Below are 19,262 nucleotides of genomic sequence, written 5' to 3'. Positions count from 1 at the left end.
AACAATTAAAATTGTTTAAAAACATGTAGGTGCCTACCAGTGCCTAAAAACATGGTACCTGCATCGTGGCTACAGAGGTTCTTTACGACGCCTAATGCCACTGTAGACATGTCTAACACCAGAAGTGGCATTAGGCATTGTAAAGCACCTCCTAACCCCAATTCACATGAAAGGTAGGCGCTGGAAATGTGGGCCTTCTGTAAGTTTAATGTGCTTCTCTTGTAATATTATTTGTACATGAATTATATGTATGTACAATTGTAGTTTGGAAATTTAATAAAGATTTAAAAACCCCCAAAACCCTCTTCCGACACCTAACTTTCATGAAGCCACAATTCTATAAATGGTGCTATTGTGTGATTGACATGCAGTCAGTGGCCATTTTTTAGGTGACTGCCGGTGGCGACATAATTTATAGAATCCAGCCCTTAGGGCTAGATTCCGTAAATGATGCCTAAATCGGCAGCTGCCTACAAAAACAGTGCAGGCCGCGTGTCAATCAGGCTTAGGTGCCATTTAAAGAATCACAGCTAATGATGCCTACCTCAGAACTTAGGCTTCTGTAATGTAGACTGGGGTTTTACTGGCCTACATTCTTTTGAGAATTGCATCCAATGCCACCTAAGGTCATCTCCGCCCTTAACCACGCCTACTTTGACGTTAGGAAGCTTGCTGTAGATGCAATTACAGTGCCTACTCTGGTAAGCACTTCCTGGCACCTACTTTATTTAAATGGCGCGGTCAATTACTGTGCTGATTAAAGCCAATGAAAACAATTGAGTTAGGTGGTGATAGGGCACCTACTGCCGCCTCCCTTATGGCACAATTTACCTTTTTTAAAATTATGCTTTTAATCTAATTTAATCTAATATACAATTTATTAATCGGCACTATACCAAAAAAGGTGCAAGGCGATTTAGATTCAAGAGGCCATAAAATCTATGGGAAAATATAAGATCAATCAATAATATATCATCATAGCATGAATATTACAACAAGTGGATTTTAACAGAATATTAAGTGCTGTATCTGGGTTAAAATGTTTTTATTTGCTGAGACACTTGTAAATTTTAAAATGAATAAAGATTAAAAAAAAAAAGAATAAATAATTGGAAAAAAAAGTTTTCAAATTTTTACGAAACCTTAAGAAATTGATATTAGTCCTAATGTGAACAGGTAGATTTTTTTCTGTTTTATAAATCTTTATTCATTTTCTTATGTTACAACAAGTGTTTTAAATAAATTCATTATAAACTTGAATAATCACACTTGATTAACTTACAGATTAATATCAAATTTAAAATTTCTTTAGAAAATCAATATTTTATAAAGTTATAATATTATGTAAGAAATTTAAATTAATATAATTATTATTGAATATAATAATTTCCCCTCCCTCCCTCCCTCCCTATCAATACTGAATGAGAAATCTTTATTCATTTTCATATGTTACATCAACAATATAAATTCATACTAATATTTCAGAAAACTAAATTTATATAATTCTTAGTTAATATAATAATATCCCATCCCCTCCCCCCTCCCTTCTATTCAGTAATACATGAATAAAATTTTTAAATGCTATTCTTTCCATATTTCATATTTTTTTTTTTATAATCTTTATTCATTTTCTTTTGTTACAACAAGTGTTTCATATAAACTTATTAGATACTTAAATATATACACTTGATATACATACTTATCATCTTCAAGTTTAACATTTTTTTTAGAAAATTAATTTTATATAAGTTTTATAATATTATGCAGTAAATCTAGATTTATATAATTTCTTTTGAATGTAGTATTCCCCCTCCCTCCCTCCCTCCCATTCAATCAATAATATTTCAAAACAACTTTATTGTAAATTCATTCAACATTGATATAGTGTGTAAATCAGAAATAAAATCCCATCTCATTTCCCTCTAATCAATTTTTATCTTGGGAAAAGTTAATCATTCATTATAAAATTCTGTTAATGGTCTCCATATCTTTTGAAATTTATTAATATATCCTTTTTGTGTTGCTATGGTAAGTTCCATTTTATATATATGACAAACAGAATTCCACCAGAAAGTGTAATTTAATCTGTCATGATTTTTCCAATTCAATGTGATTTGTTGTACTGCTATTCCAGTTAAAATGTATAATAATTTGTTATTATTTGATGTTATTTGACTTTTTGTTCTCATTGTTGTTCCAAATAATATAGTATCATATGTCAAGGCTACTGGGTTTTCCAACATCCTATTAATTTGAGGCCAAATTGATTTCCAGAATGTTAAGATGAATGGACAAAAGAATAGAAGATGGTCTAATGTCCCAATTTCAATATGACAGTGCCAGCATCTATTAGATTTAGAGCTATCAATTCTATGTAAACGTGTAGGGGTCCATAAAGCTCTATGTAAAAGAAAAAACCAAGTTTGTCTCATAGATGCTGACAACGTACATTTTAACCTCCAAGACCAAAGTCGTGGCCATTGAGATGCACTAATTTGGTGCTTTATCTCAATGCTCCAAATGTCTCTAAGACCTTTTTTTGGTTTTTTATTTATATATCCAGATATTAATTTATACCACTGTGCAGCTTCATGTCCTATTGAATTTATCTGGAAACACAAGAATTCCAAGCTGTGATAATTAGTAAGATTTTTCCATTCAGGGAACCCTTCTTGAATGGATTGCTTCAATTGCAACCATCTAAAATATTGTGTTTTATTAAGATCAAATTTATGTTGCAATTGTGAAAACTCCAGCATTTTACCATTTTTTATTATATCGTCTAGAATACGAATACCTGCTGTCATCCAGTTTTTCCAGATTATTTTGAAACCGCCTATTTTGATCTTGGGGTTTAACCAAATTGTTTGAGTTGTTGATTTACTAATTGGAATAGGAGTTAGATTACTTATATATCTTAGAGTTTTCCATGTATCCATGAATATTTTATGTTCTTTGTATAGCCTTGGCATTTTGATACTAACTACATGACTAAGACGTAATGGAAACATAAGTCTCCATTCTAGCCAAAACCATTCTGGGATATTTACATTGGGCTCTGGGAGGATCCAATACATACCTTGACGTAAAATATAGGCTTGATGATACCTATAGAAGTTGGGAAAGTTTACCCCTCCCTCCGCAATTGGTCTTTGTAGTGACACTAAAGCAACTCTGGGATTTTTCCCAAGCCAAATAAACTTTGTCAATATTTTATTTAATTTTTTATAAAAAGAATTTTGGAAGAAAATTGGTATCATTCCCATTTGGTAACAGACTACAGGTAATATCATCATTTTAACAGTTTGTATTCTTCCCCACCAAGATAAGTGTAAAGGGTTCCATTGCTCACACATCTCTGTTATTTTTTGTAATAAATTTTTTTCATTAATTTTCATTGTGTCATCTATATTTTTTGTAATCCAAATTCCAAGATATTTAATAGCATCCTCCTTCCAAACAAAAGAGAATGATTTAAATAAACCTTTTGTACAATGTATATTTAATGGAAGTACTTCTGATTTGTTCCAGTTTATTTTATATCCTGAAAATTTTCCAAATTTTTCAATTAGTTCAAGTAAATGTGGAATGGTAGATTCTGGGTTCCTCAAATATAATAATAAATCATCAGCATAAGCTGATATTTTATATTCTTTATCTGAATGAGGTATACCTTGTATCTCCTTTACTTGTTGGATTGCTAATATTAAGGGTTCTAAAACTATATCAAACAGTAAAGGAGACAAAGGACAACCTTGTCTAACTCCTCTTTGTAGATTGAATTTTTCTGAAAACGTATTATTAATGTATAATCTAGCAGAAGGGGAGCTATATAATGTTTGTATCATTTGTGTGAATCCAGTACCTATACCAAACCATTCCATTGCTTGATACATAAATGTCCATTCTATTCTATCAAAAGCCTTTTCTGCATCTAAAGATACAGCAAAAGTGGGCTCGTTCATTTTCTTTGTTAAGTATAACATATGGAATGCTAGTCTAGTGTTATGAGATGAATGTCTTTGAGCAACAAATCCTGTTTGAGACATACTTATAATATGTGGGAGAGCTTTAGCCAATCTTAACGCAAGGATTTTTGCTAATAATTTTCCATCTACATTTATTAAAGAGATTGGTCTATAGTTTGATACCAAAGTGGGATCTTTATTTGGCTTTGGCAAAACTATTGTTAATGATTCTGCCATAGTGCCATTTGTACAACCTTTATTAAGTTGATATTGAATAAGATTTAATAAATAGGGTAATAAAAAGTTTTGAAATGTTTTATAAAATTCAACTGTATAACCATCACCACCTGGAGCGGATCCAACTCTAAGGGATTTCAAAGCTGTTTCTAATTCTTTTAGTGATATTGGTTCTTCCATACTTCGTTTTATATGTTCAGGAACTTTTGGACCCTCTAATAAATTTAAGAATTCTAAACCTTCCTTTTCTTTATTTAAATAAGTCTCGGAAGAATAAAGAGATTTATAGAATTTTAGAAATTGTTTTAAGATTGGATCAATTTGTGTAAGTGTTTCACCATTTTCATCTTTTATAGCAATTATTTTTGTTTTCTTTTTTTTCACTTTTAGATAATTTGCCAGTATTCTTCCCGACTTATTTGAGTTTCCATAATACAGTGCCTGCTGTGCAAATAAATCTTTTCTTATCATTTTTGATGATATTTCATTGTATTTACATTTGAGTTTTAACAGTTCTTGTTGTATAGAATATTCCCATTTTTTTATTAGTTTTAATTCTAAATTTTTAATTTCTTTTTCTAAATTAGAGTATTGTTTTTTATTTTGTTTGTTAAGATAAGCCGAATAAGAAATGATTTGTCCTCTTATTGATGCTTTAAATGCATCCCATAATATTTCTCTAGAGATCTCATCTTTATCATTTACTTGAAAAAAATCTTTCATTTTTATTTGAAAATTTTCACAAAATATTGGATCAGCAAGCAATGTATTATCAAACTTCCATATTGGTCTATTTGTATTTTGATCTGTGATCTTAATTTCAATCCATACCCCACCATGATCAGATAAAATAATTGGATCAATGGCAGCTTTTGTTACTTGATGTGCTAGGTGTTTTGATATAAAAATATAATCTATTCTTGAAAAGGAATTGTGAACATGAGAACAGAATGAAAATTCCCGTCCATTAAAATGAAGTATTCGCCAAATATCTATTAAATCACAAGTTTGTATTAAATTATCTAATCCCATTGATTTCATATATCTACTTGGGTTTTTGTCCAATAGAGGATCCATAACAGCATTAAAATCCCCAGCTACTATTAGATTTGAAGTAGCCAGTGGCAATATCAGTTGTTGAAGAGTTTTAAAAAATTCATTTTGGTTCGAATTAGGGGCATATATATTAATCAACGTCATGGTAGTATTTCCCAGATTCATTTCCACAATTATCCATCTTCCATTAATATCTGTTGCCTTTAATTTGAATGTAGCAGTACATTTTTTATTTACCAGAATAGCAACACCTGCTTTTTTCCTTGTAGCTGGTGAGAAAAAACAATGTTTGACCCAACCTCCTTGTAGTTTACTAGATTCAATATTTGAGAGGTGGGTCTCTTGTATAAAGCATAAATCCGCATTTTGCCTTTTTAAAAATAGTAGAGCTTTTTTCCTTTTTATCATATGATTTAGACCATTAACATTTAAGGATATTATTTTAAGATCCATTTATGTATTTTTGATATATTTTCCTTAAAATTATATGAATTGTTTTTCTTAATTTTTTCCCCCAGTATTTAAAATATTTTAGAATGTACACTTTTTCTTTTTTTTCCCATTTTCCATTATATTTTCCCATTCCCTTCCCTCCCTTCCCTCCCTTCCCTCCCCATTTTAGTATGACCACTTGGATACGCATTTTGAGGTTAGGTGTATATAACTCCTACAAGCTATGAAAATATATAAATTTATTTACTACTATTATTATTTATTTTATTTTATTTTATTTTATTTTTTTTAATTATATTTCTCCATTTAGAGATGTTTTAATTTATTTTATTTCATTATAAATTCCCAATGTATAAATTATTTTTTTTTTTTGAGTTTTTTATTATTATGTTTTGGTTTGTATTGTATAATAAAATAATTGTTTTCTAACAGTAAGTTTTAAGTGGTTTCAAGAAATGTTTTCATTTTTAAATAATAAGTATAATTTATATTATTTCCCTTTTCTTTAAGGAAATTATTGCATATGACAACAATGTATACCACTAATTCAGTTATATATGAATTAATTCAAAATGATATATAGTTGTAATTGAAATATTATAACTTATATTTTTAAGGCTTAGGTATATGTTTGAAGGCAGTCACAAAGGATGAACAGATTTCTCCTCAGTCCAACCTTCAGGAGATTACCTTTAACTTTTTCCCTTCAAAATAGTCATTAGTTACATTTTAGAATATCAAATCAAAGAGTAGGAAACTATTATGTCCAGAAGAGCAATCCTTTTCTTTTCTTTTCAAAGCAAACTGTGGCAATAACATCTCTGAGTGTCTGTTACTGTCTTGGTCGTCGTCACAAATCGTATCTTGGTTTTGTAAAAAGGGTTTAACAAACAAATGACATTCCGGTAATATCAGGAAATTATTCTCAGTTTTCACAATCCTCCTGTCTTATTTTGCGTCTCAAGTTTTTCTTGTCCATTGTTATTTCAGTCAATTTTCAATCTATATCCATTTCATTTCTTTGTCTTTGATCCAATCCTTCGTTTGTCTCATGTTCGTTCATATCTTATCTCTCATCAGCATGGCAAGATTGCATGTTGGATCCTTTTGACATAGAATCAATTTCGTTGTTTAGAATATTCCTGTAGTTTAAATCACAGTTCTATGATCTTCTATTTCCTTTCAGTTGGATTTGAAAGATCTGTTTCTGTATCGAATTTTACATTTGTATTCCATATTTAATCTTTATGTTTTATTAATTTAAACATAATTATAAATATAAACACAAATATATTATTCGATAATAAGTTCTTGTTTAAGAGGACATTGGCTGTTCATATTGATCAAGGAAATCTTGAAGTTTTGTAGGATCTGAAAAATTTTGAGTCTTGTTAGCAATGGTAATTTTCATTACTGCTGGATACAGAAGGCCATATCTAGCCCCTAGAGCTCGCAGTTGGGGTCTCGTGTCCAGGAATTGTTTTCTTCGTAGTGCAGTCTCTTTTGCAAAGTCAGGAACAATGTGGATTCTTGCATCCTGACATTTTAGGTTTTTGTTTTCCTTTGCTAGCTGGCAGATTTCTACTGCTTGTTGGTGTCTCAAAAGTTTAAATATTAAAGTTCTTGGTCTTGATTGAAGGTTTTTATTCTGTGTTGGTATTCTGTGCGCTCTTTCTATTTCTAATGCAGATTTGAATTTTAAAGGTAGTATTTTAGGTAGAAATTGTTCCAGGAATGTTATAGGGTCATTTTTTTCTACCCCTTCCGGAATTCCGATGATCCTTAAATTATTCCTTCTTTCTCTATTTCGGCTGTCTTCCAAGTCTCTTTTAATTTCTTCAACTTCTTTCCATATTATTTTAGATTTTCTCATGTCTGTATTTAGTTGTTCTGTATTGTTTTCTAGATCATTTATTTTATTTTCAACTATATCAACTCTTTTGGTGAGAATTGCAGCATCTTCAATTGCTTTTTTTAGTTTTTTATTGCTGTCTAATACTATTTCTTTAATTTGTCTCAATTCTTCCATGACGTCGGGGCTTTCATCTGATGGCAACGGAACTTTTGAGGGTGTGTTATTTGGTTCTGGTTTTGATCTTTTATTGCTGCTACCAATACCGGAACCACTTGCTTCTGCATCATTTTTGTTTTGTTTTTTAGATGTCATCTTCTTTTATTCTTTTCTTCTCTTTATTACAGCTTATCTTCACTGTCTCTTGGTATCAGTTTCAATATTTTGTCTCTTATCTTTTTTGTTTTGAGTATTCTATTTATGATGAGTGGATTTCTTTCAGGATTTGTTTCTATATTTTTTAAAATTTTTCTTTTTCCAGCCTTTTTTTTCCCTTCTTTTCTCCTTTCTTGATTATCTGTCTCAATCTTTTATTAGAACAGACTCAAAACTTTTATTTCAATATTCTTAGGGCAACTGTCAGTTATTTGTCTCAAGTTCTATTGCTGTGAGTAAAAAAAAAATGTCAGTAGTTCTTCTCTCTGTTTCTCTTCCTTCAAGCCTTGTCTCAGCTTTTTATGAAGGCAATAATATTCAAATTAGCAACCTTTCTTTCCTTAATTTTTAGATATTGCTGTTTAATCTTTTACAGATTTATTTTGTTAAATCTGTTAGTCACTTTTTTTTTTTGTTGACACTTTGCATCAGCGCTGAAAATTCAGTAATCCTTTTTTCTTGCTTTCCTCTTATGAGCCCAATCGCAGCCCCTATTAAGGAGAGCAGTAATCCTTTCAGTATTTTTGAAATATATGTATAAGTATATATTTTTATCAGTTTCCAGCGCCTCTCAATTCTTCGATATTATTTTTTTTTTTTAGGTTAAAAACCGTTGGTCTTTTATACTGTCATCTTTCTCACAGCCCAAGAAAAAACAAACAATCTTTTATATCGGACTCTTTTCAATTTCAGAAGAGGAGAGGAGATGACATTATATTATATTTGTCATTCACAATTTTTTTTGAATTTGGCAGCAAGGAAATAGATTTAAAAAAAAACCGTTGTCAAGTTTTATAGCTAACTTTACTTCATCTCCGGCAGAGGAGAGCTATTTTAAAACAGCTTATCTCCACAGCACGACAGGCACAACCTCCTCATTTATTATTTATAAAGAAGAAATTTTCAAGCTTGTTGTTAGGTAGCTCACCAGCAGTTTCAAACTTCGTCAATCTCCTGCTTTTTACACCTCACTTCTCAGACTTTAAAAACGGCACTTTCACTTTGATTTTTTCGTCTTCAAACGTCTCTCCGTCTCTGTTGAGGATGCAGATTTCAATTTATCACACCATCAAGATCATGGGAAATAAATTTTTTTGTAGTAAATTTCGTAAAATAAGCTTGTTTGTACGGAGCTTCGCCTTCACCCGACCGTCATCATTCGCGTCCAAGCCACGCCCCCTCCATATTTCATATTATAAATCAAGTATTAATATATTATATAATATTTAGAGATATGATCCCTTTTTCTTCTAATCAAATTCTATACATGGGAAAATTAATCATTCTTTACAATATTCAGTTAATGGTCTCCATATTTTTTGAAATTTATCTATATGTCCTTTTTGTGTTGCTATAGTGAGCTCCATTTTGTATATATGACATACAGAATTCCACCAGAATGTATAATTTAATCTGTCATGTTTTTTCCAATTGAATGTGATTTGTTGTATTGCTATTCCAGTTAAAACAAAAAGAAGTTTGTTATTACTTGATGATATTTGACTTCTTGCTCTCATAGTTGGTGAACAGGTAGATTATTCCAAATTGTAATGGTAGCTTAAGCAAAAGAAGAGTTGAACTGTTGTTTATACCATACTCCTCTAATCTGTGGAAAATGTAATAATAAAATACCACATAATCTGGTGGAAGAATAATGCAAATGAGAAAAAGCAAAATCTGATTATCTGAAGAGTCAGTCTGTAATATATGATGAACTATGCAAGTTGATTTAAACTTAATTCAAATTTCAACTGATAACCAATGAAGATTCTTATACGCTAATGCAACACTTTCATATCTTTTTAGACCAAAAGTTAATCTAACCACAGTATTCTGGAGCAACTGCAATTTTTTGTTGAGTTTTGATATTAAGTTCAAATATAAAGAATTTCAGTAATCAAGTTCTTAAAAAAAAATTCTTTATTCATTTAAAAAACTTTCAATGAGTGCAATACATAATAAAATCACTGTACACTTCAACATCACTTAACATTCTATCAGAGACTATTTCAGATCAAATAACCTTCCCCCCCACATATCCAATAATTATCTTCAATCATCTGAAAATCAAAAGCACCCCTACCCTCCCTCCCCCCGAACTTGGACGTGTATGCTCAAAGGGAAAAAGCAATGTTCATTCTTCACAAAATTTTGTCAATGGCTCCCAAACATCTCTAAATTTCTTAAAATGTCCCTGCTGTATGGCTAGTACCCGTTCCATTCTAAAGATGTGGCATAATGAATTCCACCAAAAATTGTAACAGCCTGTCCCAATTTTTCCAATTTTTCACTAACATCTGAACCAACAGTGTAAAATGATGTTCAAAAAAGCACAACTTCACTAGCCTATGAAAAATCTTCCTCCATAAATTAGAAATTTGATCTTCAAATGTAAGAGAAGAGTCTAAAAGAATAGCCAAAACTTTGGACATAAGTGTTAGTTCTACTTATGCAGTGGTCTCTGTTTTCAGTTAACTTATAGAGTGAAAGTATTGTATGATAAACTGATGCTCTGAGAACCATCATTAATGACATGAGATTATGCTTATAATTCAGGTGGCAAAGCTTGAACGAAATTATTATTTGAGTAAACGTGAGCTGGAAAAGATCCAAGAAGAGCTCTTGGCCCTTCAGAAGGAGCTCGCAGCTCTGGGAGAGAGGTACGAGGCCGCAATGAAAGAGAAACAGCAACTTCAAGAAGAAGCTGAGATCATGGAGAGGCGCCTGATTGCTGCTGACAAGCTGATCTCCGGTTTAGGATCTGAAAATATTAGGTAAGCTGACTTGATGGAAAAAGGTACTAAGAATGGAGAAAGTAGTTCTGTCATCCCATGACAACAGGCAGTATATTCTCACATGTGGGTAAAGTCATCCACGGAGTCTGGTATGGACAGTGCAAAAGTGTACTGCCACTTTAAACGTTTTGCAAGTCTCGAGATTGCCCATACCATGCATGCACCAGGGCCTTCCCACCTGATGTTGGCTCACGGGTGTCTTCATCTTTCAAACATCTCACATGGAAAGTAGTATTCTTAATCTGCATCACTTCAGCACAGCAGTGAACTGTAAGTGCTTGTCTCAGATCCACCATATACAACATTCTACCATGATAGGGTGGTTCGCCGCGCAAATCCGAAATTCCTTCTGAAAGTCATCTCGGAATTTCATTTGAACCAGTCTATAGTTCTACCTGTCTTCTTTCCATGACCTCATTCTCACACTGCAAAGGCTGCACGCCACACATTGGACTGTAAATGTGCACTGGCTTACTACCTGGGTCAAACCGAGCCTCACAGAACTTCCATTCGACTGTTCCTGTCATTCAATCCTAACAGACTTGGATCTCCTATCACCAAGAGAACCATCTCCATGGGCTGGCAGATTGTATCACATTTTTGCTATTCTCAAGCTCGGCTGCAGCTGAAAGGTCGTGTCACACAGCACATAAAGTTAAAGCAGTAGTAACCTCAGTAGCTTATCTACGTTCCACTCCCATTGAGGACATTTGTAAAGCAGACACTTGGTCCTCAATTCATACCTTCACATCCCATTACTATTTGGAGTATCATTCCAGATGGGATAGTCAGTTCGGCCAAGCAGTTCTACAAAATGTATTCTCTACTTAAAAGCCTCCAACTTTAATGTTTCCAGCTAGGGAGTCCCACATGTGAGGATATACTGCCTGCTTGTCCTAGGAGAAAGCAAAGTTACTTACCTGAACCAGGTGTTATCTGTGGACAGCAGGCAGATATTCTCACAACCCTCCCACCTCCCTAGTTGGCTTCTTAGCTTTGATGCTGAACTGATGGTCCCGTGAGCCAACATCAGGCGGGAAGGCATAGGTGCATATGCGGTAAGGGCAATTTTGAGACTTGCAAAAAGTTTAAAGTGACAGTACACTTTTGCACTGTCCGTACCGGGCTCTGTGGATGATGTCACCCACATGTGAGAATATCTGATTCTGTCCATGAATAACACCTGTTAAAGGTAAATAACTGGCTTTTGTATTTATAGGGAAAATGTTGGAACATATTGTGACCCAAGAGCAGCAGAGAGTTTGATCTGTACTGTATTATTCTATGACTAGCTAAGGGTTCATTAAGACATTTAAAAGCAAAATTGTGCAACTTTTTTAAAAAAAATTTTTAAATTCTTTATTCATTTTTAAACTTTCATCAAGTGTACAAAAATTCATAATAAACACAATTAATCTGAGCACTTGAACATCTTATCATTATAATCTATAAGTAGAAATGTAACCCTCTCCCTACCATCCCTCAAAGCCCATTATTCATTATAAGATCATATACTTGAAACCCTCCCCCCACCCAATACTAAATGGTGTATAATTAATAGAAAAATGGCATCTAATCATGACAAAAAGATGTTAATTGCTCCCATATTTTAATAAAATTTTTATAATTTCCATTCTGTACCGCTATTGATCTTTCCATTCTATATATATGACATACTGAATTCCACCAAAAATTAAAATTAAGTTTACTATAATCTTTCCAGTTATTAGTAATATGTTGGATGGCAACTCCAGTCATAATCATTAAAAGTTTATTATTACACGATGATATCTGACTCTTTTTTCTCATAGACATTCCAAATATCACAGTATCATAAGATAACGCTACATGGTTTTCCAATAAACAATTTATTTGATCCCAGATTGAGTTCCAAAAGGCTAAGATATGGGGACAGTAAAACAAAAGTCCTACATCCAGATTACAATGCCAGCATTTATTAGACAAAGAACTATTTAATTTTTGTAATCTAACTGGGGTCCAAAAAGCTCTATGTAACAAAAAAAAACCAAGTTTGTCTCATAGACTTTGACATTGTACATCTCATTCTTCAAGACCAAATTTGTAGCCATTGAGATGCTGAAATCTGATGCTTAATCTCAATGCTCGAAATATCCCTAAGACCATTTTTAGGTTTTCTTTTAACCAAATCATTAATATTTTTATACCACTGTGCGGCCTGGTGACCCAGAAAATCCGCCTGAAAACATAAAAATTCCATACTGAACTGAGTATTAAGAGTTTTCTATTCAGGGAACCCTGCCTGAATGGCCTGCTTCAGTTGCAACCAATGAAAACATTGTGATTTATGAAGCCCAAATTTATGTTGGAATTGTGTAAAATCAAGCAGTTTACCATTAGAGATGACATCATTTAAAGTTCTAATTCCTGCAATTATCCAATGCTTCCAGACGAGCTTGAAACCGCCAATTTGAATCTTGGAGTTTAACCATAAGGATTGATTAGTTGTGCAACTCTGATTTAGGTCCATGCATGTATGTGGCAATCTCAGATATTCCACTATAGTGTAGATGAGAGAAATAGTGAGCCATTTATAAATTTAGCAAAATGTTTTGTGGGAAGGCCTCTAAAACAGATGTATTAGACTCTGATATCTTGAAGATGAAATGGTGTCTGGAATTTTAAAATGGCACTTATCTTCAGATATCAATGTTGGTCAAATTCAGAACATTAATTTTCTTTATTGTTATACCTGTTTGATTGTAAGCTGAAAACACCTCACAATATCTTGCTTGAAGCTAAAAATTAAAATGATTTTGCATCAGTAGCCATATGTATAATGAAACTGAGACAATATCTAATAGGGCTAGTCCCATGGCTCAGGTGGAGTTTGGAGCATCTTAGAACTCCAAGAAGGAAGAGCAGCAGCTGGCATTGTTCTGGCAGTGCATATTAGCAGAGGAGAGCACCGAAGGCTTCAGTTTCTGAGGAGACATTTTTTGCTAGCCTTTGGCCAATGGGGGTTCTTGTGTTTGTAGTGTGAAAAGTCCTTGTGTACTTTCCTCCAGTATGGGCAGTTATAAAATTACCTCAGTAGTGCATAAATGAAAATTGTTTTCCTTAAAATATTGCTTGGTAAATGTGAACTATCTTCTAACTTCAACAGGTGGACAAATGATCTGGAGGAGTTAAAGCAGCAGAGGGTGAAATTATTAGGAGACTGTCTGCTCTGTGCTGCATTCCTTAGTTATGAAGGGGCTTTTAATTGGGAATTCCGGAATGAAATGGTTTATTCCACGTGGCAGCAGGATATTTTGGATCGAGAAATTCCTGTTAGCCAACCATTTAAACTGGAAAATCTTCTTACGGATGAGGTTGAAATTAGCAGGTATGTCATAATTATTTTTTCATATTTGTGATGACAGCAAATTCCTTTTTATATTTACTTTCAAACAGGGTGGGTACTCTTCATAAAGCCTTTTTTATTTTATTTTACCATAGTTTGTAGCCACTTGAAACTATGGGGCCAGTATAGGGTGTTAAGTCCTTAACGAGCCTTTAGTGCACACTAACAGGCTATCACAGAAATCCATTAAAGCGTTTTACTGAGTTTCGCCTGTTTGCACATGCTAATTTTTATAAATATTTTGGGAGGGAGTATGTCATGGGCAGAATGAGCATTTGTGTGTTATTTAGCTAGCATGTTAGGATTAGCACACACTAAACTAGATAACCCAGAGTTAACATGGGAGCACCTAGCACTTTCCAAATAAGAGATAGTAAGTGGTCCCACATTAATTTTTTGCAGGTACCACATGCTAATGGAAGCATTAGTACATGGCGTGCAATTAAAACAAATGAAAAACCCTAAAAAAAAAAAAATCCACAGTCAATCTGTTAACCTGTATTAAGCCCAAATTTGACCACACTTTTGTAAAAGGGCCTTTTTAATATATCCAAGTTCATTTTAATAGACATCTTCTGCAAGAGAAAAATCACCTGTTGTAAAGTATATGTCCTCTTGTTTCTCTATCCAACTGTAAAATCAGGGGCTGAGTCTATAAACGAGCATTCCGATTGTAGGCGGTAGTAGGCATCCTACCACTGTCTGGCAGCCAATCGGGATGCATGTTAAAAAACAAACCTGAGGCAGGACACCTACACTGTAGGCATTTGTCGGGGGTCTAGGGAGATGCGTAGGGACACTTATCGCGGCAGAGGTATTTTCCCCCTGATCAGCTGAGCCGGCAGGACTCCCCAAAGCTGTGGCTTTTGGAAGTCTTGCCTGGCTCAGCTGATTGTGGATTCCCTTGCCATGGTTAGAGAATCAGGGGCTAAGGCGTCTGTTTTTTAAGACAGACACATTTCTGTAGGATGCTGGTACACGATTCTCAGCTGCTTCTTAGGCGGCCACCGAGACCGGCATGCTATACAGAATCAGCCCTTCAGTGTTTTGTGAAAGATGCACAATCATTCGCAGTAGGGGAGTAGGGGATTCCTTGCTGCCCTGATGCTGGTGCTTCCATTCTTTGATAAATATTTGGGGTGAGGGCAAGAGAGATGAGTGAAGGAAAGAGCACCTCCGTGCAATGTTTGTAGCATGCGTTTTCCATACATTCTGTGAGCTAACAGAATTGTTTCCTTTGTAAACAGGGACACTACAGTAACTAAATGTCTAGAAATACAGGACTTTCATGTATTGAATTCCTAGGTGGGGTTCAGAAGGGCTGCCTCCAGATGAGCTGTCGGTTCAGAATGGCATTCTAACTACTCGAGCCAGTCGTTTTCCCTTGTGTATAGATCCTCAACAGCAGGCATTAAATTGGATCAAGAAAAAGGAGGAAAAACACAATTTAAAGGTGAAGAGTAAGCTTTCATGGAAATATAAATCCTATAATTTATGATCCTGTAGAAACCTGTTGATGTGTTTTTTTGTTAACAGTGTAATTGAGACCAGTCCTATGGCTCTATAGCAGTGCTGTGTGGTGCAATTTAGAAAAGCCCCAGTTCAGTCATCAGATTTTCTCTTCTGTTGGTCAGCTGGGGCTGGAAGTACTGTGAAGCTAATGTTCATGGTATATGGAGTTGTGATCATATAGTGCAGTGTTTCCCAAGTCATTCCTGGAGTACCCTTTGCCAGTCAGATTTTCTGGATATCCACATGAAAGAGATGGAGGCAGACTATGCAAATAAATTTCATGCATATCCACTGTGGATATCCTGAAAACCTGACTGGCAAGGAGGTTACTCCAGGACCGACTTGGGAAACCCTGATCTAGTGGATACATAAATGAGAAAATAATTGATTTTAAATGATGGGGTCAGAATAATTAGTCAATGGTTCCCAAATTTTTTAAAATTATGAAGATTCCCTTGTTGTAACGCTAACACCTTTTCCATCTTATATATATGACAAACTGAGTTCCACCAAAATGTATAATTTAGTTTAGAATAATCTTTCCAATTTTGAGTAATCTATTGCATGGCGACCCCTGTTAATATCAACAATAACTTGTTATTGTTTGCAGAAATCGGACTCTGAGTTCTCATTGCTGTACCAAATAATATAGTGTCATATGAGAGTCCTACATGATTTTCTAATAATTTATTAATTTGGGGCCAAATTAGTTTCCAAAAAGCATTTACACAGGGACAAAAAAAAATTAAATGATCTAACGTCCCAACTTCTAATTTACAATGCCAGCATCTATTAGACCTAGTACTATCTATCTTTTGCAAACGCGTAGGGGTCCATAAAACTTATCAGATATCTTAGCACATGGGTAGTAGATATGTGGGGGTGGGAAATGTATATCATATGGAAATAGGAATATTGATAAAAAGGGGAGTATTTATTCTGTATTACAAGATGATTTGTTTGTAAATACAAGTGATATATGACAATTGATTATAATATGTTTAATTCACTTGTAAGAATTCAAAAATGAATAAATAAAAAAAAAAAAAAATGATGGGGTCAATTACTTTGCTGATTAAAATCAATTAAGCCAATTAAGTTAGGTGGTGGTACGGCGCCTATCGCCTTCTAATTTATGGCCTCTTTTATGAAGCCATTTAGCATGGGTCACTGTGGTAACTGCCCTGAAGCCAATAGAGATTTCTAAATTTTTATAAAAACCTATATTCTTCTGAGCCTTAAGAAAATACAGAAAAAGATGGTTTAGACTTTTTGAATCTAATCGAGGGGCCGAAAATTCCTGAGCATATAAAAAAAAGTTTAGAGGAGCCTATATCATTAAAAGAATTAGAAACAGCATTGAAATCTCTTAGAGTTGGATCTGCTCCAGGTGCTGATGGTTTCACGGTAGAATTTTATAATTCATCTCAAGTTACCCTATTACCTCATTTATTGAAATTATATCAGTCTCAACTAAATAAAGGTTGCATTGCAGGTACTATGGCAGAATCATTGATTATAGTTTTGCCAAAGCCAAACAAAGATCCCACAATAGTTTCAAGTTACAGGCCTATATCATTAATCAATGTAGATGGAAAACTTTTGGCTAAGACATTGGCTTTACGCTTAGCCAGGGCTCTCCCTTTTATTATTGATATGCACCAAACTGGATTCATCGCTAAGAGACATTCATCTAATGACACAAGATTGGCTTTTCATATGTTAAATTTAACAAAAGCCATGAAAGACCCGGTCTTTTTCTGTGTCCTTGGATGCAGAGAAAGCCTTTGATCGGGTGGAATGGACCTTCATGTATCAAGCTATGGAATGGTTTGGAATAGGTTCAAGATTTATACAAATAATTCAAACATTGTATAGCTCCCCTGTTGCAAAATTGTATATTAATAATAATTTTTCAGAACGCTTTAATTTGCAGAGGGGGGTTAGACAAGGTTGTCCCTATCTCCTTTGCTTTTTGATATTGTTTTGGAACCCTTGCTATTAGCTATTCAGCAAGTAAAGGAGATTCAGGGTATTCCTTATTCAGACCGGGAATACAAAGTCTCTGCATATGCAGACGATATTTTGCTTCATTTGAGAAATCCAGAAACAACCATTCCATGAATTACTTGAATTGATTGAGAAATTTGGAAAATTTTCAGGATATAAGATAAATTGGAATAAATCTGAAGTCCTTTCATTAAACATGTATTGTACAAAAGGCTTGTTTGATTCATTTTCTTTTGTATGGAAGGAAGGTGGATTAAAATATTTGGGAATTTGAATAAAAACCATGCTGGAAGACACAATGAAAGAGAATGAAAAATCTTTATTGCAGAAGATAACAGAAATGTGTGAGCAATGGAATACACTACATCTGTCTTGGTGGGGGAGAGTTCAAACTATTAAAATGATGATATTGCCTGTGGTTTGTTATCAGATGGGAATGTTACCAGTTTTTTTATAAGGGGTCCTTTTATAAAAAGTTAAACAGTATTCTTACAAAATTTGTTTGGCTGGGCAAAACTCCTAGAATTGCTTTAGTATCTTTACAAAAACCAATTGCGGAGGGTTGGGTAAATTTTCCCAATTTTTATAGGTATCATCAAGCCTATATTTTGCGCCAGGGTATGTATTGAGTCCTCCCATAGCTCATTGATAATACCCCAGACTGATTGTGTTTGGAGTGGCGACTCATGTTTCCTTTGCTCTTATGTCATGTTCTTAGTATTAAAATGCCTAGATTGTATAAAGATAATAGAATATTTATGGATACATGGAAAACTTTGCGATATGTTAGTAATTTAACATCTATTCCAATCTATAAATCAACAAATCAAACTATATGGTTAAACTCCAAGATTCAAATTGGCAGATTTAAGGTCATCTGGAAGCATTGGATGATAGCAGGTATACGGATTTTGGGTGATGTTATTTCAAATGGTAAACTGCTTGACTTTTCACAGTTGCAACATATATATGGTCTTAATAAATCACAAAGTTTTAGATGGTTGCAACTGAAGCAGGCTATTCAGGAGGGGTTCCCTGAATGGAAAAATTTCAATAATCAGTAAGTTCTTATGCTTTCAGGCGGACTTCTTGGGACACCAGGCCGCATAGTGGTATAAATTGATAAACGGATTTGTAAACAAAAAACCTAAAATGGACTTAGGGACATTTGGAGCATTGAGATAAAGCATCAAATTACTGTGACTCAATGGCCATGAATTTGGTCTTGGAGAATGAAATGTACGGTGTCCGCATCTATGAGACAAACTTGTTTTTTTCTTTTATATAGAGCATTTTGGACCCCAGTTAGATTACAAAAGTTAGATAGCTCTAAGTCTAATAGATGCTGGCATTGTAATCTGGAAGCAGGGACTTTAGATCACTTAATATTCTAATATCTAATTCTTGCCCAATCCCCCTCAGTTATCCTCATCCCAATCCCCAATTTTCTTGATTTTAGATTAACTCATCCTTCTTCCCATTTGTAAAGGTATTCCACCCAAATTGTTTTCCCCTGCACCCCAATCTCTGACTAGATACTTCCTTTTGATTCATACCATCTTGGTTCTCTTCCATTTGCAATTTGTATTCCAGAAAGTACTTTTTCTGTTCCCCTTACA

The 19,262-nt window shown here is 33.8% G+C and overlaps 1 protein-coding gene across 2 annotated transcripts in view; it reads left to right on the top strand.

The window, feature by feature from the left end:
- The window catches only part of DNAH10 (dynein axonemal heavy chain 10), a 543,078-nt gene that overhangs the window by 403,379 nt on the left and 120,437 nt on the right, over positions 1-19,262 (top strand). For both annotated transcript variants that reach the window (XM_033954155.1, XM_033954154.1), the window contains 3 exons: positions 10,498-10,715; positions 13,882-14,103; positions 15,427-15,574. In XM_033954155.1, coding sequence (XP_033810046.1) covers positions 10,498-10,715; positions 13,882-14,103; positions 15,427-15,574 — 588 coding nt within the window. The remainder of the gene's footprint in view (positions 1-10,497; positions 10,716-13,881; positions 14,104-15,426; positions 15,575-19,262) is intronic.

Source organism: Geotrypetes seraphini, chromosome 8, assembly GCF_902459505.1.
Source record: "Geotrypetes seraphini chromosome 8, aGeoSer1.1, whole genome shotgun sequence".
Lineage (NCBI taxonomy): Eukaryota > Metazoa > Chordata > Amphibia > Gymnophiona > Dermophiidae > Geotrypetes > Geotrypetes seraphini.
Note: the sequence above shows the minus strand (reverse complement) of the source record. Positions and strands in the feature narration are given on the sequence as shown.